Source organism: Saccopteryx bilineata, chromosome 2 (assembly GCF_036850765.1).
Source record: "Saccopteryx bilineata isolate mSacBil1 chromosome 2, mSacBil1_pri_phased_curated, whole genome shotgun sequence".
NCBI lineage: Eukaryota > Metazoa > Chordata > Mammalia > Chiroptera > Emballonuridae > Saccopteryx > Saccopteryx bilineata.
The window spans coordinates 186,146,563-186,173,932 of record NC_089491.1 but is presented as its reverse complement, the minus strand read 5'-3'; the positions used below and the strand labels follow the sequence as shown (position 1 = coordinate 186,173,932).

General features: G+C 39.4%; 1 protein-coding gene across 1 annotated transcript; it reads right to left on the bottom strand.

Moving 5' to 3' along the window:
• Positions 1–1,786: 1,786 nt before the first annotated feature.
• On the bottom strand, positions 1,787–27,104 carry HSPH1 (heat shock protein family H (Hsp110) member 1). Its single transcript, XM_066258911.1, has 18 exons — positions 26,614–27,104; positions 24,324–24,381; positions 22,062–22,202; positions 19,853–19,975; positions 17,518–17,617; positions 16,167–16,300; positions 15,246–15,490; positions 14,601–14,829; positions 13,607–13,713; positions 13,261–13,394; positions 11,146–11,354; positions 9,557–9,688; positions 6,674–6,811; positions 5,568–5,693; positions 4,339–4,446; positions 4,113–4,232; positions 3,555–3,716; positions 1,787–2,673 (listed from the first exon to the last, which is right to left on the bottom strand). Exons 1-18 carry the CDS (start codon positions 26,718–26,720, stop codon positions 2,464–2,466), a joined length of 2,583 nt encoding a protein of 860 aa, XP_066115008.1. The 5' UTR covers positions 26,721–27,104; the 3' UTR covers positions 1,787–2,463.
• Positions 27,105–27,370: the final 266 nt, after the last annotated feature.

Below are 27,370 nucleotides of genomic sequence, written 5' to 3'. Positions count from 1 at the left end.
AGTCAGACAGACTCCCGCATGTGCCCGACCGGGATCCACCCGGCACGCCCACCAGGGGCGACGCTCTGCCCACCAGGGGGCAATGCTCTGCCCATCCTGGGCGTCGCCATGTTGCGACCAGAGCCACTCTAGCACCTGGGGCAGAGGCCACAGAGCCATCCCCAGCGCCCGGGCCATCTTTGCTCCAATGGAGCCTTGGCTGCGGGAGGGGACGAGAGAGACAGAGAGGAAAGCGCAGCGGAGGGGTGGAGAAGCAAATGGGCGCTTCTCCTGTGTGCCCTGGCCGGGAATCGAACCCGGGTCCTCCGCACGCTAGGCCGACGCTCTACCGCTGAGCCAACCGGCCAGGGCCTTAAGCCAATGTTAATATTATAAAATATTTTTTTGTCCTATATCCAAAAATGCAATTGAGGTTTGCAAACTGTAGGGTCAGTTGAATCACTTTTGGAAATACTGCCTCTTTTCAGAAGAGTAAGGCTATCGAAAATTTCCAACCTATAATAAAAACAAACAGGTTGCCTGACCTGTGGTGGCGCAGGGGATAAGCGTCGACCTGGAAATGCTGAGGTCGCCGGTTTGAAACCCTGGGCTTGCCTGGTCAAGGCACATATGGGAGTTGATGCTCCCGGCTCCTCCCCCCCTTCTCTCTGTCTGTCTCTCCCTCTCCTAAAATGAATAAATTTAAAAAAAAATTAAAAAACAAAAAACAAACAGGTTTAGGCCAGACTGATACTACACCCATTATCAGGTATTATTTTGGGGTAGGAAAAAAATTATTTTCTCACATTTTTAAAAAATTTGTTTAATGAATTTCTCAACTGTAGACAGAAACCAAATATATCTTTACCTCTCAACAGGTACATGAGCATACCCACTGAATATACATCATTACTGTGCATTAGAGACCGTAAGAAAACCGGTTAAGAGAAAGGTTATATAATTCAAAGCTCCTAAATGGTAAAAGTTAAAAAAATTACAAAACGGGAGTAATTTGAATATTGAGAAATGGTTAAGACCCTTAGCGTTTTATATAAAAATCAACATCATCACAAATGAGAATAAAATACTGTTTGTGAAATGGAGGCAAGCATGTTGTAACCCTACCAGACACACAAATGAAGGCATTCTTGGGTGCAGAATGGCTGCAGTGTGGGCATCAACATTTCAGTGCCCAAGTTTGTTCCCAACTCTGATACTTCCCTTGTGGTCATGATTGTTTTAAGAATTAAACTATGTGAAAAAAATACCTGGTGTAGCCTGGCAACAGTTACAAGATTAATCTCCCCTTTGTGGAAGACAAGTTGCCCCCATTTGAGGAGCCCAAACTGCTGCACGTCAGTGGTCACCATGGCTATTACTCCCTTTTTGTCCTCTCCTCACCCTCACCCCAGCCCCAATACCACTTCAATGTCCTACTAGAAAATAATTAGCAGGTACCATTCATTATCATATCTAAAATAGCAAATAGGGAAAGACCTAAATCCACCAATACTGGGACTGTTAAAAATACTTTATGTACGTCTTTAATTTAATGGAACTCAGCACAGCAGTGACGTTCTAACAGTTGATTATATGGGGTGGGCCAATGGAGGTCCAGAATGAATAAAGCTCTTCTAATGGCTTGCAGGTCTTTCCAATCATTTTCCTTTAGAAAAGAGATAGTATGATCTATATAAAGAGCAGCAAAAAAACCCATTGGTTTTCATAGTGACTTCATTTCTGCAATAATAGTTTGTATCATTCTCCCCCATTTTATATTCAAGTCAGTGACAAAACCATTTAGAAATGACACCGTAAGATGAACTTTATTTTAAAGCTCATAAAAGGCTTCACAATACCAGTGACACACAGAACCCACATTTTTGTCTGACACCTTCACATGACAGTGCACCATGTAGTGAGAGATAGATATGAAAGACTTGATTGGCATGCCACTAACACATTTCTCTAGCGATTTGAGTTACTCAATGTGTTTTAATATCATCAAAGCAAAAAGTCATCTTCTACTGGACAGAATTTTAGAAAGCATTGTGAAATCAGACTGTCTTGTGAAAACAACCACACACATGCTGAAATGGAGAGCAAGATGCAAGAAAACTACCTTGGCGGGAACAAATACTTAACAATTTTACCCACAGCCCCCTCTTGAACAAGCAGTATAGTTTGTTTTAGCTTCTCCAAAAGACAAATCAGTTTCTTCTTCAGTGATGCAAATGGTAATACTGCACAGAAGCTTAGCTTGAATTCACAATTCCACAGGAATCTGAAAGTTACCAAGGCAATTTTCCCTTTTAGGATCATAAAGACTACAGACTTAAGCTTTTTCTTTTTCTATGTAATACAGAAATTTTCTAAACATCCTTAAAAAAGAAAATATAAATAGTCTCAGTATATTATATAGTCACATACTATGGCAAAAATATTTCATTAATCGAAGGACGAAGCCAATTTAATGGTATCTATCTAGTCCAAGTCCATATTAATGGAACTTTTCTCGTTAGGGTAACATTCACCATTCTGATGTGGAGGTTCAGCACTGAAATTATTTTTCCCTTGATCTAAATCGTCTTCCTTTTTATCAGTGTTTGGGCCATTTGGAGTTCTTTCCAGTTTGGGTGATTCGACTTTTGGCTTGGGCTGTGTCACGACAGGTTCACAGGTGTTATCCAACTCCTAAAAAGGAAAACAAAGCTAGTCATCAGACTGACTCAGACCCATCCAGTTCATTCTCAATTCCTTTCCTACATCCATGAACCAATACTTTTCTACCTACTCTGATTACATATATCTCAAAGAATCCCATTTATTCATTACACTTGCTCAAAACTATAGCCTGAAGCCCGACTGAGGAGAGGTGAATACTCTCCTAAAATGTGTCAGGGACTTGCTAAGTTCTCATTTATTATAACCCTCCCAAAATATTAAAAAGTAGGAATTAGGATCCCCACTGATGGAAGAGGGGAATGGTTCTGAGAGGTAAAGTAACTCAGATGAGAAAAACCAAAGAGCTGGAATTCCATGTAGTTCACTGACTTCAAAGGCTCACGTTTCTTTAACCTTCACTATGCCTCAATATTCTTCCAGACAGGAAGAAATTCCCTGTTTTCTCCCCCCAACTTCCTTCAGGCCTATTGCACTTGGCAAGACTTCCCTAAAAACACTAAACTGGTCCTCTCCACTGCCCAAAAAGTCCTAACCCCTCTGACTCTATCTGCACCACTAGCACTTTATAAGCCGTGAGACACACTGCCAGGTGTGTTTACATCTTCCTCACACCAGTGGTGGCCTCCACTGGGAAGGAACTTTCTTTTTCTTTGTACACTGGGAGTTTAGGATTAGGAGATGGTAGAGGATCAACAAATACATTTTTTGAGCTGGGCGAATAAATAAAATGGAAATGTAACAAATTTACAATGTCTTCTAAATATTGTGATAGCAATAATGAACAAAGAAAACTGGTTTCAATCAGGATGAGGTGAAAGATTTACAGGAAAAATGGCCATGTTCAGCATTCAAGTGAGAAAACACAGCAACAGACAGACAATAACGCTCACCTTTATTTTTGCTTTAATTTCCTGAACACGTACAACTGGATCCTGATAGAGACTCTTTGTAGCCTGGACATTCATGACGTTATTCATCCACTCCATCACTTCATTCATAGACTTCTCGACCTTTTTCATTTCAGACTCATCGATATGGTTATATTTCTCATCCTGAATGGTAAAAGAATGGTCATTCAGTAGAATTAAGTATTTAACAGTGACAACTTGACAAAATTTTCTATCATGTTCAAATCTACCTACTTCTGGTCTCAGAGACCAAAACAAACTTCTCAATTAAGGAAGGTTCCTCAACTTATATTATTAGCCAGGTATCCCCAAACTGCGGCCCCCTGAGGCCATTTATCGCCCCCCCCCCCCCCCCCCCCCCCGCTGCACTTCCGGAAGGGGCACCTTTTTCATTGGTGGTCAGTGAGAGGAGCACTGTATGTGGCGGCCCTCCAACGGTCTGAGGGACAGTGAACTGGCCCCCGGTGTAAAAAGTCTGGGGACCCCTGTTATTAGCTAATTAAACCTACGGTAACCCCCTTCTGGTGTGCAGAGACTTACGTTGTTTCTGAAGTCGGCTGCTATCTTGGCATAGTGTTGCAGCCTCTGTCCTAGTTCTTCAAATGCTTTTGGACGCTCTTCAGCTTCTTGAAATCGAACTTTAATCGAACTGCCAATTTTCTAAAACAAACGTAGTCAAGTTAACTCTTGTTTGTCATAATATTATTTTATAAGTCTATAGTCTAAAACACAGGCACTGCTTTCAGAGGGAAAAGAAGAGGCCTACCATTAATTCTTCCAACTTGTCCACATAGGCTTGTTTCGCTTGGTCTTCTCCCTCTTCATAGAGCCAGTCCTCAGTCTCTGTGAGCAGTCTCAAAAAAGTCTGATGGTCCTGATGTGAAAGACAAGAACCAGCAGGATGAGTCAGTCAGAAGTGCTAAACCCCAATCATATGCTCTTGTTTCTAGGAAGGCACTCGTATCAAATTGAATTCTCTTCATGAAATGTATCAAGGAGCAATACATCCTACACTAGCTCCATCAGTATTTCACACGAGGGATCAACAGTTATTCTCTGGCTTTTATACTGGAACATTTGAGAATTTTTGGTAAACTGTTCTTACTGACTTACAATATTATACCTTAGAAATCTAATTTTGGACAATTTCCACACTGAAATGTGGGTATGGAAGTTCAATTATCTTCCTACTCTTCAAAACAACAAGATCTCAGTTAGTAGCTTTCCATTCAATTTGCAACTATCAAGTAATGCAAGGGAAGCTAGACAAGTGGACAGCTCAAACACTGAATATGAAAACCTCACTCCTGCCCACGTCCTACAAACTCTGCCCTGCCCCTCCAGCAGCAGGAGGTTACCTTGGCTTGGGTTATCTCTACTTCAGAATTGCCACCACAACCAACCTAGGAATGTTAGGGCAGAGCTGAGAACTAAAATCCATCACAAGGACTTTATAACTAAAATAGACCTCTCACAGTTTAAACTAAATTCTTTTAACTTCACAATTAATCCTTTAACCACCCTAGATCTCTATCTAGCCATTTTACTCCCCAAGTCCCATCTTCCAAAGTTGTGCTTCTGGGATTTACTCAGAAGCCTAATGACTTTGGAATTTAGGTAAAGGCTAAGTGGAATGGGGGGCCGATAAACTTTGGAATGACTGGATGAACCAGTTTTTTGGGATAAACAATATGAATAACCAAGTAATAAATAAAATTATTTGAAGTCTCTGAAAGCAAGGATTTTATCTTTTGAGACATACTGTGACTATCACAGACTCGGAATCGGAATGGTTCTTTTATCTGAATGGTAAAAACTAGAGTAGTTGCTATACTTGAAGAGAACAAAACTGAACATCACTAGTGAGCCTCTCTTACACAATTTCTATTTCAAGTTGTTCTGTTTCAAAAAAAGCTCATTAAAGAATCTAGTAGAGGTTCAAATGTTTGATATGAAACACTTAATATCTGAATAACAACCAGGCTTTAAGCATACCTGCTCACAGATAAATTTTTCATATGGTCCACACAGCTTGTCTCGGAACTCATACACATACTCCTCCACTGCGTTCTTAGCATCATTCCTCTCCTTCTCTAATTTATCCTGCATGATCATCTTACCCTGTGAGGAACAGGAAAGGTTAATTCCAGCCTTGTCATCTGTAACAACCTTACCAAAAAAATTGGTATTAATAATTCAAATTCATACCTCATAAAACTCTTACGAAACCCTTTTAACAGAGTTCTTTTTCTAACATTATGTAAAAAGTTACATAGCTTTCTCATTTGAGATTTAATACTAGAGGGAAAAAGAATGCATGGCTTTTATATTATTTCGCTTTCTTTGATGTTGCTATACAGTTGTCTCATATTGTAATTAATACTGACCAATGATAATGATCAGACCACTTTGCCACATCTGAAAATCAAGGATAAATTACTTAGAGCCCATTCACTTATATTTATTGTTAAATAAACTTCTAAACACAGTGAGTGCTCCTATCTCAGTACAGAAGAACTGAATCTCAATTATTTCACACACTCTAGACCAGGCATCCTCAAACTACGGCCTGCGGGCTGCATGCGGCCCCTGAGGCCATTTATCCGGCCCCGCCGCACTTCCGGAAGGGGCACCTCTTTCATTGGTGGTCAGTGAGAGGAGCACTGTATGTGGCGGCCCTCCAACGGTCTGAGGGACAGTGAACTGTCCCCCTGTGTAAAAAGTTTGGGGACCCTTGCTCTAGACTACAGAAAAGCACAACGTTTTAATAGACATATTCAGTGTTGCCTGAAAAACCAATTATACTGGGCTCTGTGCTAGGAAATATTGGAATCCATTATCTTCACAAGGACTTGGTAATCAATTTTATAACAAGCAGAAGAGTGTAGATCACTTTTTTTGTAAGATTGAATAAATATAAACAAACCTTATTTAAAAAATTAAACTGGAAAACCACTGATTTTGGCTTCATCTTCTCTCTAAAACTGTATAAAACTTGGGATACTGAAAAGGATTACAGCCACTAATCTATTAGAAATATGGGCGATAGAGCCAAACAACTGAACATATTCGGAACAGAAGTAGCTCTTGACAGTCCTTACCTCTGTTTCAATGTACATGTTGAGCAGGTCTCTCCCCAGCTGCCAGACCAAGTTGGCCTCAACAGGCAGCTCCACGTTCACCACCTTGATTTTGGGTTTTTTAGCTTCTGGAGGCTGGTCGACTTTCTTTTCATTTACCTTGGGAAGGATGATTAAAAAAAAATTCTTATATCATCTTTGAAAAATAAAACCAAACTCCTTATCATATCTGCTGATAACATAGGCAAAAATAAACCCCCTCTAACTATGAAGTTGGAGGCAATAAGGTCATGATTCCCATGCACCCGTTTTATGTCTGGGCTACCATCAGCACAGAAGCATGCCCACTCCCCCCTTTCAGAATTCATCAGGACATTTCTCTCTTTTCATATTAAACTGACTTTAATCTGTTCTGCTAAAGCTTTTCTCCATTGGTCTTGACATTTTCATCCCTTTAGGCCAGTGGTCCCCAACCCCTGGGCCGCGGACTGGTACCGATCCGCAGAGAAAGAATAAATAACTTACATTATTTCCGTTTTATTTATATTTAAGTCTAAACGATGTTTTATTTTTTAAAAATGACCAGATTCTGTTACATCCGTCTAAGGCTCACTCTTGATGCTTGTCTCAGTCACGTGATAAATTTATCCGCCCCACCCTAAAGGCCGGTCCGTGAAAATATTTTCTGACATTAAACCGGTCAGTGGCCCCAAAAAGGTTGGGGACCACTGCTTTAGGCAATATTTGTGACTCTGAAGTAGCAAAAATATCACTGAATTGCTGCATCTTTATATTATAGCCTAGAATCTCAAAATAACCAAAGATAGGCTGACCAATGCTAGAAATGTCAGGGTCAGCCCTATCTCTGTAACATATACCGAAGTCCTTATGTCCCAGTATTATGCCTGCCTGAATTACAATTAGCTCCATACTGATAAGAGCCTTCTGCAATGTCCTATTGAATTTGGAGATTATACACACACCCAGTGTGTGTGTGTTATATATATACCCTTATTTCTACTATCTGTCTCTGAATCATTAAACTTCTCATAAGCAGCTCCCCATGGTGGTGAGATAGTCTTAAAACAACAAAATAATCAGCAAATGCTAACAATTTATTGTAGGTTTTTAAAAATAAATACAGGGCTCAAGAAGTCTGCATCTTCTATGGCATTTAATCTCCCAAGTCTCGTCTGTGTATTTCCATTTCTGCGGGTTCCCACTCACATAAGTGACGAAGAATACAGTGTAGGAAACAGATTAGAAGACAACCAGGGCGTATACACATGGCTGGCTTAGTAAATTAGGAAGAGATTAGTCCACGGGTCACAGCAAACACTGCCAATGGATAATTTTGGGGAGCTGTAAAAGATGTTAAAATTCTAGGCACTTTATAGGAAAAACTAAGACTTGAAAAAGGTTCAATCGTTTGCCTAAAATTACAAAGACAAAAACAGCAGAATTTGTTTCCTAGACTTTTACTTCAGTGTTCCTTAGAAATCCCACTGTTCTACACGGCTCTACACGGCTCACTAGCAATGACCCAGTCTGCTGGCACTCTCTGTGTTCCTCCTTCTACTGCACAGGAGAACCCTCCACTATACCAGGCATGTTCTGGGGGCACCAACCATAAGAAAGTCAAACAGATCAGATGACATCTATACTTAGCAAAACACCAGAGAGCAACAGACATTTGGGAAACAAATGGATGACAGTCTGTGTCTGGCAGTTAAGTTGGGATGAGGCTATCTGGCAGTATACAACATTAAACCAACAACTGACAAAACCAAACAAAGCATTCAACGTGGCATGGACACGCAGCCCCCAAGGGGATGTGTGAGAATGCTCTGAAGGACCGGATGCTGGTGCTCCCCTAAGCTAAGGGCATGAGATGCTACCAGTGGCATGTTCCAACAGGTAGTGACATCCTTGGCACTGTCAGTTAGTGCTCAAAGGGGTTCAGGGGAGTGATGCTGACATCAAGGGGCTGTAACTACAAAAGAAGCAATGCTGCTCCACTGGCACTAGCAGGAGAACCAAGCATGGCTTTCCAAAACCAGAACCAGGACTGATGGCTCACACAGGACCCCCACCAGGACCAATCAAGTCACGGGAACATTAAAAACAAAACATCCACCTAGTGTAAAACATATTTTGACCCCAACGAACAATTCTGTAATTCGTCTCAGGTAAAGCAGTCTACCCTCAAAATGAGAAAAACAAACCACTACTGAAAGGTTAATAACTACATGCAACTTGCACAAGGAAAAAACTTATGAAAAGCACAGTCATCTGAAGTAACAAAGGAAACTTCCTAATATCCACCCAACCACGAATTTTAAAGATTTGATTAAAAATAACATTTTGAAAGGAACACAACATAACTATTTAGTTTCCAAAACATACTGTGGAAGCAGGGCAAAGAACAATTACTTTGAAATGCAATCTGGTTATTTCCAGATCATCCTATTTATTCAATTTTGACAAGTGATTTGAAAGGAGAGGAAAGTTTACTGGACTCCTGTAGCCCATGTATTTATCATTAGACTAATTTAAGTGGAAATTAATTCCATAGCCCTGGGATGTATCTACTTCTGCCCCTCGCATTAGCAGGGACCTCTGGCTCTAGAGAAGGCAACCAATGCTATGTGTTCATCTCTTGTTGCTTGGGGTGGCAGTTAACCAAAGGAAACCACATCTAAAGTAAGATATTCAATTCCCTTAGTTGAGTTTGAATACCTTCAACTGCTTTTAGTTGAAAAAATACAGAAAATCAACAGAAAAATAAAGTCCTACATAGATTAAATAAAACAACCCGCTTGCTCTTAAAACTGCAGATTTAATATCATTAATGATTACATGTTGCAACATTGTCCGATGGAATGAACTAGAAGCATCACTCACTTTGTCAGCATCTGGGGTTTTGTTCTCTTCTGAGGTAAGTTCAGGTGAAGGGGGAGACTGTGAGGTCTGTTGACCATCAGTCTGTACCTGGGGCTGTGTTCCAGCTTCACTGCTGTCTTGCTGGACATTTTTCTGAAAGGAAAGCCCAGGCACAAAGGATGTAGAAAGCAGGTGTACTTGGATAAATGTCAAGTTACAGGGCACAAGAGACAGTACGCTCAATTTCTGAAATCTACCAGATGGGAGAAAGACACTAGTCTCACCAGGAGCCATCAAGCATGAACATATCTCCATCTCAATGTAACTGAACAGTTACATGGAAGAACCAACCGTCAGTTATTCAGGGGCTCGTCCGGACAGCTGAAACACACACAGACCCTCTGCTCTCACTGCTGTGGTCCGACTAGTTCCATCCAAAAAAGCCCAGCATGAAGATTACAAGCTACATGGTAGTGACCTCACCCTTCCTACCCACCCTCAAGTCTCTCCTGTTTTCCTGTCAGAGCTTCAAGACTCTAAGGCAGACACTGAAGTCAGGCACTCCGGATTATGTCCAGAAGGTCTTAACAGACTGACATGCCAGGCATTGGAACAATGGTGTCTGTAGCCAAATGACAAAGCACATGGCCCTGGTCATTTTATTCATTACACTGAAGCTTTCTTAAATGAAAACCACCCTAACGCTCAGACATTAATGTTCCTCACATCTTGAGTAAGAGTGGTCTCTGATCACTATTTTCACATCTTAACTGAAACCTTCTATTGCCTGCCTCTCTTCATGTAAGCTATTTTTGATTATCACCCAGAAAATGTAGTAACTAATCTACTTTAAAGTTTCTTTTTTTTTTTTTTTTAAGATTTTATTTATTCATTATAGAGAGGGGAGAGAGAGAGAGAGAAGGGGGGAGGAGCAGAAAGCATCAACTCCCATATGTGCCTTGACCAGGCAAGCCCAGGGTTTTGAACTGGCAACCTCAGCGTTTCCAGGTTGACACTTGATCCACTGCGCCACCACAGGTCAGGCTAGTTTAAAGTTTCTTACCACTAATACTAACACTTATACAAAAGGAAGTCTAAATTAAGAACATGGGCACCAACAACTTCTATGCTCTAGAAAGACCCTTCTCTTCCTTCCTCCCACAATACAGAAAACCATAAAAATAAAAGCAAAAAGGTCTAAAATATCAAAGCCAATTTAGACACTAAAGAAAAAAAGTCAGCTTTAATATTTGGTCTAGATTTCACCAAATAGTTTTTGTAGTATATTTATTTCTTTTCTTTTTTTCTTAATCACCAGTCAACAGCTGACTTCTCAATATGTGGTCTGTGTCTTTAAATATGTAATTTCCAAGAAACTTTACCTACTCCAATAAAATTGTCAACACCAGTTCAATTCAAATTAAACTCCAGATTAATCACAATTCACTATATTCCAGGCTGGAACATTATGTAGCAATTGCTAATTATCATCACCCAAAATGCCCATCAAAATTAAGCAAAACCTATTTTAACCCTTCCCTACCCTTCTCTTACAGTTTAGGATTAAGTCTACTACAGATTCAAACTCAAAGGCTCCTCCACAAACCTACCTCAGTGTCTGGATTTTCTGGAGGTCTCTGGCTCTGCGACTCCATGTCCGCCTCAACAGAAGTAAGCTCACTACCCTCAGTAGGGGTCTTCTCCACCATGGACGCTGTAGAGATGGTGAAAATGCCATGGGTGTTGACTCGTACTTTCACTTTCACTTTTGATTTTTCTCCATCTTTCTGTGTGGAGACATTCTGAACTACAAAGCGGCCTAAACAAAAACAAGTAGACAATTTTATAATTGAATCTATATCTCTGTAAAGACAAAAGCTAAGAACTAAAGTTTGAAAGTTACCGTTATTACACAATCTCCCCACTTTCTCTACAACTTAATCAGATCTAAGTCTTTTAATGTACACAGTTAGTAATATCTCTTATAATAGGTAAGTCTCCACCATAATTATACTTGGGATTAGTCTTGATACGCCATGAAACAGCCCAAGGTTGTTTTTAAAACTTGCAACACAGCCACTCTGTGTGAGACACTGATGGCCAGTATCACTGCCTCTCCTTAGCCTGCTTCTTCAGGCTGGTAAGCACATAGTAGAGGTGTAAATGCATTAGCAAGGGAAATGTCAATGATATGAGGTAGTGCTGCATTTTAGGATCTTTCAGGGTTACGTTTTTCTGACTGAATAACCAAAACAGCTTTGTAGGTTTTAAACAGGCAAGTGAGCTAAAATCTTTACCAAAGCTGAAATTATTATGCATAATATACTACTAAGGAGTCAAATGCTGACTCTGACCCAGACGATCTGGGCTTGAATCCTGGCTGTGTGACTGGCTGTAAGTTACTCGATCTTTCCATGTGTCTGTGGATTTAGCTGGTCAGAGTTTACAGTGAGTGGGAAAAACCATGGAACCAAGAACTAAGTACCAGTGATCATTTCCACCAACAGTACTGCTCTGGCACAGAACATTAAACCAAATTTAAGTATTTTGAACATGTTATGTGGAAAACACTATATGGGATTTAACAGCCTTGTACTTAACACACAAAAAGTTATAGGTTTAGCCTGACCAGGCAGTGGCGCAGTGGATGGAGCGTCAAACTGGGATGCGGAAGGACCCAGGTTCGAGACCCCAAGGTCACCAGCTTGAGCGCGGGCTCATCTGGTTTGAGCAAAAGCTCACCAGCTTGAACCCAAGGTTGCTGGCTCCAGCAAGGGGTTCCTCGGTCTGCTGAAGGCCCACGTTCAAGGCACATATGAGAAAAGCAATCAATGAACAACTAAGGTGTAGCAATGCACAACGAAAAACTAATGATTGATGCTTCTCATCTCTCCGTTCCTGTCTGTCTGTCCCTGTCTATCCCTCTCTCTGACTCTGTCTCTGTAAAAAAAAAAAAAAAAAGTTATAGGTTTAACTCCCAGGACACTGAGAGATGTTGAAATAGATCTTCACTAATGGTCAAGTCACTAGTTCAGGAAATAACTGCCATTAAGACCCATTCAAAGAATAGCAATTACTACATGGTATCAAAGAAGGTTCACAAAAAAGAGATTTCTTTAAGTACGGGTAAGCTTTTTCAGTTTGGTGGTAATATGAAAAATTTGGTGCCATGCTAAAAAGCTTAGATTTTACCCTCTGCACAATGGAAAGTTACACATAGAATCTAGCCTGTCAAAATTTCTGTCTATATTCAACTGTTCTCAAACTAATTTCTCCCCAATAAATTTGTAAATACTGTTTAAAAAATGCACCAAAAAAGACGTACTTTTCAAATACAGAAGTAAATTTTAAAAGTAGCTCAATGGCTTGCAAACAGGGTTTTAAACTGAAAGTAATATTCTGCAAGTAATGTTTCACCTACAGGAAAAAATGTTTAAAGTAGGTGGTAATTCCTTAAATACAGATAATATCAGAACAGGAAAAACACCAAAAGTGTTCCTAAATATAGATCCTTAGAAGTAACAGCAGCACTAATTAGCAAGTCATTTAATCTCTGTAGGCCAGTTTATTCATCAATAAAACAAAGAGATATCTCCATCACCATCATCCTAAATTGAAAATGTCCTTAACACTTGGAATTATTTTCCACTCAACATTGCTAATAAGAAAAAATTTCAAGTTCATACATTTAATTCAGTCTTTAGGAGTAAATACAACTGCTTTACCTATTTTTGCTTCTGGATATGGAACGCCTTGAGGATCAGAATAGAAAGCTTCAAGTTCAAAAGGCCCACTTCTTAAGAAGGTGAGAACTTTGGAGAAGGGAGCAGCATGGTTCCGACTGAACACCTCATGAACACTGGAGGAAAGAGAGGCAGTCACTGTGTCAAGTGCTTAAGCTCCTTGTGCTACACACACATCCCAAAATCTGTACCAAGTATAAATCTGTACCTCATCATTTACAACATCAGTGGGTTTGGTTGTTGAAAAATCCTGGTTAGATTAATCAGACACACCACCATAAAAATCATGACTACACATTATTTGAAAGATTCTCTGATACATACATACCCTTCAGTGTTTTCTGAATCATGGCTCCAGACCAGAGATATTGGAAAAGGAACAATATCCGTGACGGAAAACTCTCTAACTTTAAACGCTGGAGACAAGATTGCACACTTCAAAAAAGAATGAATTATAATGAGCACATGAGTAATTCCACTCACCTTTTAACATAAAACTCAATTTAAAAGGGATGGGTAGATATAAATTCAAATTCAAAATTGCTTACAGTATATTAACTTGAAATATTTCCCAGTTTTCTGGGAATTAAGTTAGCTACAGAGACATACTCCATTAGCAAAGAAAAAGCAAAAGCAAAAACAAAAACCCCACAGATGGGTCATGATTATATAATAGATAATCAGAAACAATAGTATTAACACATTGCTTTTTTTAAGTTTTCAAGGAAAGTCTAAATACCCTTTGACCATAGAATCCCTTGCTTTATACTAAAAAACACTGCTAATCAAATAAAAACTGAAGCATATTAAAACTTGAAACTTTAAAGTACTTAATTGACTACAATGTCCTAAATATAAACTATTCAATAATATTTTTTAATCAATAACTTCTAGATTTGGTGCTTTTGCTCTGTGGAATGTCAGGCCTCTGAGACTTTACTTGATAAGCAGGTTAAAAATCAATGTGGAGGGAAGCAACTCTTTCCTAAAACCAGTGAACCAACACCCTTTAACCCTGCAAACGCCTCCACGTCAGCTCTGTACGGAACTCCCTCCTTTGTGCTGTTTAGCAATGGTCAGCCCCAGTCCTGCAGCTGATTCGGGCATTACAACTGTTTTCTGTGATGCCCCAGGATCATGCCAGTCCAGCAGTTCCTCTCATCTTAAATTTCCTGGATCTTTCAGATTTGAGGTCCTTGTCTCCCCAAAGCCTCACTCCCCATGGTATCTAACTGGGCACAGGGCCTTGTTTACTGCATGAGCTCACCACAGTGCAATGAAGGGAGGTTTCTGGCACAAGCGGACGCCCTCAGGAAGCATACCTGCAGCGCACAACCTCTGGCCACCGCTTCGTCTGCATTGAGTGTTGTGCTAACATCTTTTCCAAAGAATTTGGCAATTTTTTCTTTCACAGCTGGAATTCGTGTAGCGCCTCCAACTATCTCAACAGCACTCACATCTTCTACTTTAAGTTGAGTCTGTTCCATCAGTAAACAAAGGGGAACCTCTATCTTTTGCAGAAGTTCAGCACAGAGTTCTTCAAATTGTGCCCTTGATAAATAAGAGGAACTTTATAAATCTTTAGAAAAGTTACCTAAAGGCCATTATCTTGTTTTTGAACAATAAATCTTATCAAACCCATGAATTTCATTTTTTTTTATCAGACACCCTGGATTCTACATGGGCCAAGTTAAACTGTACTGTAATTCCTAAGTTTAAAAAAAAATAAACACACAAAATAGGTGTAGAAAAAGGGTGAGGGAGAAAAATCAGTTCTACTGGTATCTCTGGAAGACTAACATTAAGACATTAAGATTGAGTTCACTGAATTTTTAGGTAATCAATTCTTGTTACTTTGAGTATTTATTTCTATTGACTTAAAAATATTTCTGTGACATATTTGGTGAAACCACTATTCAATGCCACCACCTGCCCTTCCTTCTCCTTTGGTGGGATTCAGGACGCACCTGTTCATCTTTCCTGATACATCCTGGTCATTCATGAAGCACTCAATGCTCAGTGGCAAGTCTGTACTGTTGGAGCTCATCAGCTTTTTCAGTTTTTCACACTCTTGATATAGACGAAGAAGGGCTCGAATTTTGGATTTTGCATCCAGCTTGTACTTAGCTTTAAATTCTGCACAAAACTGTTCTACTAACTTTTCATCAAAGTTTTTTCCTCCTAAGAAAGGATCAAAGGCTGTTCCTAGTACCTAATTTAGTTAAAACAACAAATAATCTGGTTATTTGCAATCATATTTAGTACAATTTGAAACACTGCTAATCAAACAACTAAAGACTAACAGGCTCAGGACTTCTATCTAAATTACAATATGAAACCCAAGTCTGGGAGCTTCAGAGTGAGTCAGGCAAAATGTAACTACACAATCCAAATGAATACATACTACACTGCTCACAAAAAGTAGGGGATCAAAGAATGTGCAGAAACTCCAGTACTTTCAGCCTTTTGTATAATGTATTTTCACCAGTGAAATAAGTTGGTTTTGCATCTCATTTGCATAATCAAACCTTCTTTGACTTGTCATTTGTTTTTCTGATGATCTTGTTTAATAAAAAAAAATTCAAATGCTATTTTTATTGCTTCATATTGATTTTGGAATATTCCCTAATTTTTGTGAGCAGTATAGAACGCTCAAACAGTTTTGACTTTCAGTGATTACACAGATGATCTAACCTTGCCTAAGCAAGGCCCTCAGTGTGCTGAGACATCATCATTAAGATCAACCTCAGGAACAACTTGCTCATTCTCTTATCAAGCACTCTTCATTACCAAGACCAGTCAAGAAGCTCAGTAGTGTAAAGTAATAACAAACATAAAACATTTAATGAGCTCTGCTCATGTACATATATATCCAATTTATGACTTACCTTCAATTTTCCTTTGTTAAAGGCACAAGCAGACACCTGAAAAGCTGAGTGTCCCATATCAACAAAAACTACTATCCGAGGTTTCTCATCCAGGCCTGGGAGATCCTGCTTATAAATTCCGTAATTCAAAGCAACTACAAAAAAATAAGTGAGCTTCAATCCTTTGGTTCACATAATTTAATTATCACAATATAATTACACATGCAGAAAACCTGACTACTTCAAACGATCAAATAAACACACTGCTTTTATACCTGACTTCATACTAGTTTTCTTGGTATCAACTACCTTTTCCCCTTTCTGAGTTTAGAAGAATCTATCACTTTTCAGTATATGGAGACATATAATGGAGAAGACACACAATGAAATGTAACCACACACGGTTACCAGACTCATTATACAATACTCACATTTTAACGATGACCTGCTAGAGACTGCTCATCCAAAAAAAATTAAAAATTTAACATTCAACTACAGCAACTGAAGTTCCTACCAGTTATTTCTAGACCCAAATAAATGACCTCCCTTAAAGTCTGTTAGCTTTTTCTGAACTTGAAACCACTTCTAAACATGTATACCTACTGCCTTGTGAAAACTTAAAAAAGTCAATTAAAACTATGCTAAAAGTACCATTTTTGTTTTTCCCAAATAAATTAAATTGTAACTGACTTTTTATTAACCTGAAATCACAATATACTAATAAAAGCGCTAAGAGGAGGCAACATGGACAACTTTGTTCAACATTATATCCACACCTAACCTGATATCTGGCAAATGGTACAGCTCAATATTTGACAGAGATGAGTATCAATGCTTAACTACATGTATTTGGGAAATACAGAAGGAGAAAAAAATTTAACTACATCAATAATTGTAGTCAAGGTAGTTGTGAAACCTGGAACTGTAAGATTTTGGGAAAACTTGTTTCTTAACTCTAAAAACAATTTAAGAAAATTAAAAAACATAAACCCACTATACCCAATTCAAAGAATTAAAATACATCAAGTTATATGGAAAATAATACAACAATAAGTAATAACAAAGAACAAACTGTTTTGCACGCTCACAACTGTAAACCTACTTTTGCCCCACTGTGTGTGTGTATGTATGTATGCTATATATATATATATATAAATTATATCTAATGAAAACATTCATAAATCTAATAAAGTGCTCATTTCTCATTAACATAAGCATCTGAAAAGCTGGAATTTTTGCTTTCAAATCTAACACGTCTTTTAATAGACTGCATATCTATATCAACAGGAAAAAGTGTTCAGTAATTGTTTCTGATGTGTCTTAACCCTAGTTTTGACAGTAGAGTCACACCACACAGAAAGTTCATGCTTACCAGCTGTCATGTCATTCATGAGCCTCAAGCAGTTTAGGCCAACAATCTGTGCAGCATCTAACACAGATCGCCTCTCAGCGTCTGTAAAGAAAGAAGGGACCTGTAGACAAAGAAAAGAAGTTTAACATACCCAAAACACAAATTCCTTCTAACCACTTGTAATAAATCATAACAGTTCAACTAAAAAGGTACCCAGCCAAGTCATAAAACAGAACTAAAATTTTAGGCTTATTTTCTAGCAAGTTCCTTAACATTTAAAATAGTTACTTATGTTCTGAAAATTGCCTTAAACTTAGAATATCAAAGTAGTCTTTATTGTAACCAAATTTTAATTCAAAATAAAAATTAATCGGTATTCACAAGACATACTGAGTTACTTAAATCGAACAGAAGGCTTTAAATTTAAGTGAATGGAACATCATTTCCAATTGTCTTAAATTTCTACTGACATTTGGAAATTATAATGCTAAGCCAACATTTAATGTTAAATATAGACTGCAGGCACTTAAAGATAATACTGGACTAATTCTAGCATATGCCACCGCCCTTTAGTTAGCTACTCGTTGAGTTCAAGCACTAATAGATGATGGGGAATCTTCTACTAATTTCATAGTTCTGTTGTAATTACAAGAACTTATTATTTTTTGGCTAAACCTGTTGGTTTTCCTAAGAGAAAAAAAGAGCAAAACAGCTCACAGGATGGACTCTCATGGTGCTGAGTGACCAGTGCTTCTAGCTAGATTAACTATTCTGCTCGCTCTCATTTAACCGGGACAATCCTGGAGAACACCCAACAATATATTCATTGGAGTACTTAACTAGACAATACCCTAAGGAAACTTAGTATAGCAGCTTTCACATTTCCCCCACAGTATTTATATTTGCAGATGCTTCAGAAATAGGCAAGAGCCAACGTGGGTCTCTGTCCACCTTTCAAATTAGTACACTGCTTTAATCATATTTTTACCATCAAGGTGGGGGGAAGGGCGGGCCACTGATTTATAACTTAATTCTTCAATTTTACCAGAGACTAATGTAATTTCTCCTGTTGCCTGGAGAAATTACAACAGGCAGACAGCCCTCTGGTAGAATACACTCTGTCTTACAAGGGCAAGAGGAAGAATTTTAGCTCTGTCTCCATTCTTTCATATACTAGGACACACTGCCTTTACAAGGGCTATGACTGGTCTAGCTCAGTGGTCAGCAAACCGCAGCTTTTCGGCCCCTTGAGTGTGGCTCTTCCACAAAATACCACGTGCAGGCACTACCTCGATAAGGAATGTACCTACCTATATAGCTATAGGTATAATTTTAAAAATTTGGCTCTCAAAAGAAATTTCAATCGTTGTACTGTTGATATTTGGTTCTGTTGACTAATGAGTTTGCTGACCACTGGTCTAGGCAGATTACCTTACCCATGCTATAATGCAAAGACCACAGCGTAGGTAAGTTCGTTACAGTCACGGGGCAGAGCATCTCAGAAATTACCCTAGACCAGGGGTCTCCAAACTACGGCCTGCAGGCCGCATGCGGCCCCCTGAGGCCATTTATCTGGCCCCACCACACTTCTGGAAGGGGCACCTCTTTCATTGGTGGTCAGTGAGAGGAGCATAGTTCCCACTGAAATACTGGTCAGTTTGTTTAAATTTACTTGCTCTTTATTTTAAATATTGTATTTGTTCCCGTTTTGTTTTTTTACTTTAAAATAAGATATGTGCAGTATGTATAGGGATTTGTTCATAGTTTTTTTATAGTCCGGCCCTCCAACAGTCTGAGGGACAGTGAACTGACCCCCTGTGTAAAAAGTTTGAGGACCCCTGCCCTAGACATTTGGCAGAACAGAACTTAAAACTATTTTTGGTGTCCAAAAAGAGGTGGCTTCTGTCCATTTCAAGTACTCGATAACCTATCAGTTATCTATTGAAGGTAGTGGGCTTGCTAGTGCTGAAAATTTAGGTTTTGTCACTACTATTATATTACATGTTAAAATTTCTAATGCACTGGTTCTCAACTTGAGGGGTAGTATTTGAAAAAATTTCCATGTATGTATACAAGTTGTCTAACAGTACAGTAACTTAAGACTACCCCCATTCAACTAATCAGTCTGTATTTTCAAAAAGCCCCATAGAAGATTTTGGTTTGCATCTCCAATTGATACCCTCTGCAACTTCTGGTTAGAATTACCACTGGTACCTTTTCTAAAATATTCCTATTTAACAGTCTCATAGAATTTTGGTCTATAATAATAGAACAGCTTTCACATATTGGATACTTGAGAGTAACCTAATGCAGGCAAATTAAAATAAAACACATTGCCTTGCTGAATTCTACTTACTGAAATAACACAATCTGTTACTGGTTTCTTGAGGTTGTTTTCAGCAGTTTCCTTTAACTTAGTTAATAGCATGGCTGTTATCTGTTCCACACTAAATAGATGCTCTTCATCCATGTACATTACCTATTGAAGAAAATATTTTAATCAGTGGTACTTCAAGCTACCTAATATTGATTTCCAAATATTATTACATATTCTCTTCCAGAAAAATCTCTATTGTTATGGCTATTTAGGGAAGAAAGAGAAAAGGAAAGGTGGAAGGGAAAGGAAGGGGAAGCAAAAAAATAATGAAAGAACGAACATTTTCCTAATGAAGAAGAAAAAAGCTAAGGCACGCTTTCCCTATCCAAAGTACTAATCCAAACATTAGAGAAGGTTGTAAATTTCCACTCTAATTAAAGAGGTGAATCACACTGGCATAAATATTATTTTATGTAGATCATAAGATAGGAATGCTTCTGTGAGTTTAATAAAAGGCTTCTGGTTATATTACAAAACAGCTCTCCAACACAACTGGGCTGCATTGGGCAGACCTTCATTTGATATGACAACACAATTTAAATCTTTAAATAGCAGTAAATTTTATAACTGCCAAGAAGTTGCATGAAATAAAAATTAAGTTATAACAGTATACACTGTTTGAATAACTTTCAAAGATTATTAAAGACATACCTAGTTAAGAAAAAAAGTAAGAAAATAAAAAAACCATACTGTCCAATTAAGAAGTGAAAAGTTAAATTTTCAGGAAGAAAATTTCATTAGGAAAATCTTCCTCAGTACCTATGAATACACAAAGGATGTGAAGGATCTATAAACTGAAAACTACAAAACATTATTGAAGGAAATTGAAAAAGACACAATGAAATGGAAAAATAGTGTCCATAGATTAGAAGAATCAACGTAGTTAAAATGGCCATATTACCCAAAGCAATATACAACTTTAATGCAATACCTAACAAAATCCCAATGTCATTTTTTAAAGAAATCAACAAACAATTACCAGGTTTGTATAGAGCCATAATAATAGCCAAAACAATCCTGAGGAAAAAGTGTGATCCTGGAGGTATCATACTGTCTGACTTCAAATTATACTATAGAGCCACAAAAATCAAAACAGCATGGTATTGGCAGAAAAACAGACATACAGACCAGTGGAACAGAATCAAGAGCCCAGAAATAAAACCACCTATATATGGACCAACCATCTTTGACAAAAGAGCCAAAAACACACAATGGAGAATAAAAAGCCTCTTCAATAAATGGTGCTGGAAAAATTGGAAACCCACGTGCAAAATTAATAAAACTTGACCTTAGTTTTTCCCCCTGCACAAAAATTAATTAAAAATTAATCAAAGACCTAAATATAAAATGTGAAACAATAAATTACATAGAAGAAAACATAGGTACTAAGATCACGGACCTTGGCCATAGAGAACAATTTATGAATCTGAACCCAAAGGCAAGCTATGGAGAAAAAGGAACCTCATTCACTGCTGGTGGGAATGCAAATTAGTACAACGATTATAGAAGAAAGTATGGTGGTTCCTCAAAAAATTAATAGAATTACTGGATCACCCAGCAATCCCTCTACTGGGTTATCTACCCCCAAAACTTGAAAACATTGGTATGTAAAGACACATGGACCCCCATGTTCATCAAAGCACTATTCACAGTGGCCAAGACATGAAAACCAAAGTGTCCCTCGATAGAAGACTGGATAAAGAAGATGTGGTACATATATACTATGGAATACTACTCAGCCATAAGAAATGATGACATAGTGACATTTACGACAACATGGATGGACCTTGAGAACATTATACTGAGTGAAATAATTAAGAAAAAGCTAAGAACTGTATGATTTCACACACAGGTGGAATATAAAACTGAGACTCATGGACATAGATAAAAGTGCAGTGGATACGGGAGGGGGGGCAGGGGATGCAGAAGAGGGGAGTGGGGGAAGGAAGTAAAGAGGGACAAATATAAGGTGATAGAAAATCAGTGACTTTGGATGGTGGGTATACAACATAATAAACAGTTCTAATGCTATAGAAATGTTTACCTGAAACCTTTGTACTCTTATTGATCAATGCTACTACATTAACTTTCTAAATAAAAATAGAAAATTTTTAAAAAATAAAAGAAAGTCTTTCTCTATAAATGATTTAGTTTCCTATTAAGAACCTAGGTTGCTCAATTGTATTACCTTTATCCCAACTCCACCATTTTTCATGGAAACCAAATCATAACTTAAGTTTTTCTTCTCTTTTTGAATGAAGGGGTCACTGAATGCTCGGCCATGAAACCTCTTGAAGTTAGATACTGTATTGTTAGCATGCGTGATTTGCTGCACAAAAAATCCAGAGAGTTTAAATTATTTTCTAATTTCAACACCTATTAGTATTCATAGCAATTTTACAAAAAGTCACTTGTTGAACTCAAATCATGGGGATACAAGTAACCTGCCTGGAACTCTGAATCTCCCCATTAATGAATGGACTTTATTCTTTCTCCTTTTCCTATAGGTAGGCAGTGAAAAGGAACATGAGGCAGTATTGTCACCAGACTTCAAAACAGATTTCAAAATCTGTAAGAGTGTGAAACTATCACTAAAGCCCTGAAGCAACTAGTACCAAGAAATGCCTCACTTAAGTTCATTCCTTTCCCCATGACACCTGTTTTCTTCCCACTGAAAGAAATAAGGAGATCTAGATGTACTGCAAATTAGAGTAGCTCACTACTATAGTATAATAAATGGCTAAGTGGCCAGAGTAAGTATAATATTTTGTGCCACATAACACATGAATTGCTACTTTTCCTACCAGTAGTATGCAATGCCAACTACTGTATACCAAAAAGCAGAAGACGCAAGGAAAATTCAAAACTTTCTAAGTTACCTAATGCTTTCAACTGCATGTATATATTTTTGATGACTAGGCTCTGCAAAGTCCCACTTCACAGCATTATTTAACTCAAAGACATCAGCAGCCAGAACCTTATTTAAAATACAGAAATAATTAAAAGATTAAAAACTAAAACTTTTGAAGTTACAAGCTCAAAAATACCAAAATAGTCACCAATTATATTTTTCCCTGACCTTCTTTTACAGGGAAGAATACATCTTGGCAGTATTTGTTTTCAAATAGTATTAAATTTAAGTATCTTTATAACCTAAAATTCCTCGTGACTCTATAAATGAGATGAAGAATATCAGGTAATCTAAGGCTAGATATGACCTCAAATGACTCTTCTCACATAACCACAAAAACGCAGAAGTGACTGCTTGGAGTGTGTCATTTTGAGTATGCGCACTTCTCTCTTCTCTCCTTTGTTTTTCACCTCTTTTGTTAACTAGCCATAATATATATATATTAATGTTCCAGGGTTTAAAATTGTTTTATTAGCAATACTATTTTCTATACTTAAAAGAACTTTTTGTCTCTTTCCTAAAGCCTCTCAAAAGGGACTTCATATTTCATATTTTTTCTCCCCACCTCCAAAGTTCTGAAGTGAGTCCTAAATGGGAATGATACAGGTAAATTTTCTAGTCACATTAAGTATTAGCAGATGAATTTCAAAGCTTCTTCAGCCTAATGCACCTAAAATACTATCATTTCAACATGTACTCAATATAAAACATTGATGAGATACTTTATTTCAATTAAGTGTTAAAAATCTCATAGTATTTTACTTCTTATTTCAATTCAGACTCCACACATTTTCAGTGCTCAGCAGCCATGGCTACCATCTAAGACAGCACAGGTCTAGACAAAAAGTTCTCCCAGTCTTGCTTTAATTACTAGGTAACCTGAAAACACTTTAAACACATAACTTTTAGAAGAAATCTTAAATTCTTAAATGAGCAGCATAAAAACCTTCACATAAATTAGAGGTAGTAAAGTTACTAAAAATTAAAGTTGACAGCAAAAGTAGATCTTATTCAATAAAACAAAAAGGGAATAGAAGGAAAAAGTAACCACATAAGGGCTCATAGATACTAACACTAGCTTGACCAGGCTGTGGCGCAGTGGATAGAGCGTTGGACTGGGATGTGGAAGGACCCAGGTTCGAAATCCCGAGGTCACTAGCTTGAGCACAGGCTCATCTGGCTTGAGCAAAAAGCTCACCAGCTTGGACCCAAGGTCGCTGGCTCCAGCAAGGGGTTACTCAGTCTGCTGAAGGCCCACGGTCAAGGCACATATGAGAAAGCAATCAATGAACAACTAAGGAGTCACAACGCGCAACAGAAAAACTAATGATTGATGCTTCTCATCTCTCCGTTCCTGTCTGTCTATCCCTCTCTCTGACTCTGTCTCTGTTTAAAAAAAAAAAAAAAGATACTAACACTATATTTTGAATATTCAACAACAGACAGGCTTAGGTATTTCACATTCTTGCAGTCTTAAGATTTTTTTACCTTTAAAATCTCCCCCTTAAAAATTGGGCAGAATTATCTCAAAGAACATACCTGATTTTTGGCTGCAACTCCAATTGTTCTGTTTTTTGATCCAAATGATATGACTGATCTGTAAGACATATAAAAACGTATTTCAAAAAAGTTAAAAAGAATATATGGACATTTTTACTGAGAAGATAGAAAATCTAATACAAATTTCCTACCCATGGTTTAGGACAGGGAAAGGCACCAGTGTAGCACAACACTGGAGTTTAAAACTCGATCATATACTCAAGAGGGAGTTGGGGTTTCTCCATTTTATTGCTACTGAGAAGCCAACCGGGACCGTAGTTCTACTTCCATCCACACCACCCAAAAATAAGTCTGCTCAGGAGAAATTTCCAATACCTCAACTACCAGTACAAATTCTCCAGGTCCCAATTATCAGAAGGCGAACATGAATTCTGAAAATACTTTGAATAGTTAGTTATAGAGGATCCTATACAGAAGACTCTACTTCAGAAAGCCAAGTAAAAATGAGGCAGAGAAGCCCCACAGCAGAACTGAGTATAAACGCTGCAGGAAAGGAGTGAACATCTGAGTTATACTGAGTCAGCTTCAAAGAGATGGTAAGTGACCTGTAACTGTGAGACAGCCTTCTAGCAACAGAGATGGAGGTCAGCACACAGCAGACACACACACACACACAGAAGTCATAAGAAAGTCAGTGAATTAGGCTTTAGAATCCAGGGCAGGTAGGTGTGATGGTAAATGAGATGAACAAAATGGAAACATACTGAGGGCATTATGTACCAGGCTAAAATAAATCAAGTTTAAACTTGCTCTAATATGGACATCCTAGAGCTAGATTTTCTGAGCAAGTACCAAATAGCATCCCAAAAGCCAGAAGTATTCAAAGGATAGACACCTTTTAATATAACTTCCAAAAGCAGAGTATCATTCTGAGTTCAAAGTAACTGTATACTTGCTGAACAAATTTACTCATTTTCCAAAGAGAATCAAATTAATCACATTAAAAAGAAATTAACAGTAGCCAATAAAAATGAATCAAACATCCATGTTACTGAAAACAAGCAACAGAACTCCAGTACTGCTCTCAGTTTCCATTTGAGAGCTATACCTGTTTTTTTTTAGTTTCGCAGTGGTCATTACAACCATATACATAATTTTTCCCAGCCTTCAGTTGAACAGCCTTTCTTTCTTTTGTAGGGATCAAATAAAACAAAGATGTAAAGCCCACCTAAACATGGAAGCCTCAGGTGCTGTCTTCTTTCTTACAGAACCTTTTGCTCAGCTAAAAAACAGGGTGCCGGTTTGCAAATATAGTAGGTAGAACCCTGATATGCCCGCAGTCTTTCCAGTGTTACTAGTATTGTCGCGTTTGCTTATTTCCCGATTTTCCATTCACTTTCATCAATGTTCGTCTGCACTCAGTGATACAAGTCTCGCCATTTTACCTTTCCAATCAATGTTTCATTCTACACCTTTTATACTGGGTTGAAGGCACTTACAAATACGTTAATCAAAGCGTTAAAAATAAATTAATGACATTCATGTCCCTGAGCAGTTGTTTTTTACCAACGCGCACATGCAGAAGTGTTTGCATGTTATCTTTAAAAAAATAAGCCCGCTGAAAAGGTTGCTTTTTAAAATGTCACTCTTGGCCAACCCCACGCTGATGTCAGATATAACACAATTCAGCGACAACATCCACCCTGTTAAGTTCTAGCACTCGACCACAAACATAAACAAATCCAGTTTTCTCTCCTTTATTTAAACTGCAAAATTAACAAATCAGAACAAAATTTAGGGTTACTCTCGAATGGCTTTCATAAGCTAAGCCAGAAAGACGTTTCCATCTCCCACAATGGCCCCAGGTACCGAGGCCAGCGACGTTAGTAGCCAGGAGGGGCGGGCCGCGGAGACGGACTCGTCTACCTGCCGGGTGTCCGCGGTCGCCAACAGTCCCCCTGGCCGCTGGAGCGGCGGCGGCGGCCAAGCTCTGGAAGCTTCCAGCTCAATACCCACAAAGTGAAAGAAAAACCCCGGCCGCAGGGCTCGCGGAGGAAGGGGCCTGGCGGGGGACGAGGGCGGCCGCGGAAGCCGCCCGCTGCAGCGCTCAGGAACTGAGCAAAGTCGCAGGCTCGGCCGCAGCCCGGCGCTCAGCGATGACCCAAGCCGATCCCACTCGTGGAGCCTCCGTGGCCCCGGAGTGACCCCGTCACCAGCTCGTGGGCGGGCGTCCCCCCGGCCTGGCCCGGCCCGGCCCCGACCCCCGCAGCCCGCACCGGGCTGCTCCCCTCGTCCGGCCCTCTCGCAGCGCCCAGCAGGCTCCACTTACGGGGTGCACCGGTCACTGAACTCGTTGGCGATCGTCTCGATGCCCCCGGCCCGGGCCACCGCGATGTAGCAGCTCTGGGAGCCCACGTCCAGCCCCACCACCGACATGCCTGGCTCGCGCTGCGCCTCCGCCCCGGGTCTGGGTCCACGTCTTCCGGCCGCTGCGCGCGGCTCCGCCGCTCCTGTCACTCGGGCGCCCGCTTCCCGCGGCCCCTCCGGGGTTCGGCAGACGGCTCTCCCGGAGGCAGGTGGCGTCGGGTCTCCGCGGGCCGCTCCGGGAACTGGATGGACGCTTTTCCACTCCTCGCTGGGCACCCAACTACCGACCGAAAAGGGGAGGGCTCCACTCCCAGTCTCCTGTACAGCACTGTTCCGAACTTTCCAGAATCTGCGGCATTTACTCACCGGCCCCTCCACGTGCCACTTCCGCTTCCTTCTTCTCGAGCCTTCTCGAAAGAATCCACCCAATGGGGCCTTGGTTCCTGGGGGGGGGGGGGGGGGAATGACTGCCGTTGCCATGGCGGCGGGAGAGCCGCTACCGCGCTATTGGCTTAACCAGCAGGGCCTGCCCGTGCCCCATTCCTCTCTCCAGCCCAGTCTCTTTGCTTCTAATCCAACGGGCGATGAAGAACGAGTCGGAAAATCATCTTTGTAATTTGCTCGTGGGTAATGCTGTACGACCCTTAGATGCTAACCAGAGAATGAGCAAAATGAAAGAGACACCGCCTCCGCCCCCGACGCTGAGGGGTCGACAAGTT

Excerpts from the sequence above, each read along its gene's own strand:
- HSPH1 (XM_066258911.1), bottom strand. The coding sequence starts at position 26,720 with ATGTCGGTGGTGGGGCTGGACGTGGGCTCCCAGAGCTGCTACATCGCG. Across the intron at positions 19,976-22,061 it reads ATGGTGGAGTTGGGATAAAG|GTAATGTACATGGATGAAGA; the intron begins GTAATACAATTG and ends TTTCTTCAATAG. Across the intron at positions 2,674-3,554 it reads AAATTAAAGCAAAAATAAAG|GAGTTGGATAACACCTGTGA; the intron begins GTGAGCGTTATT and ends TTTCCTTTTTAG.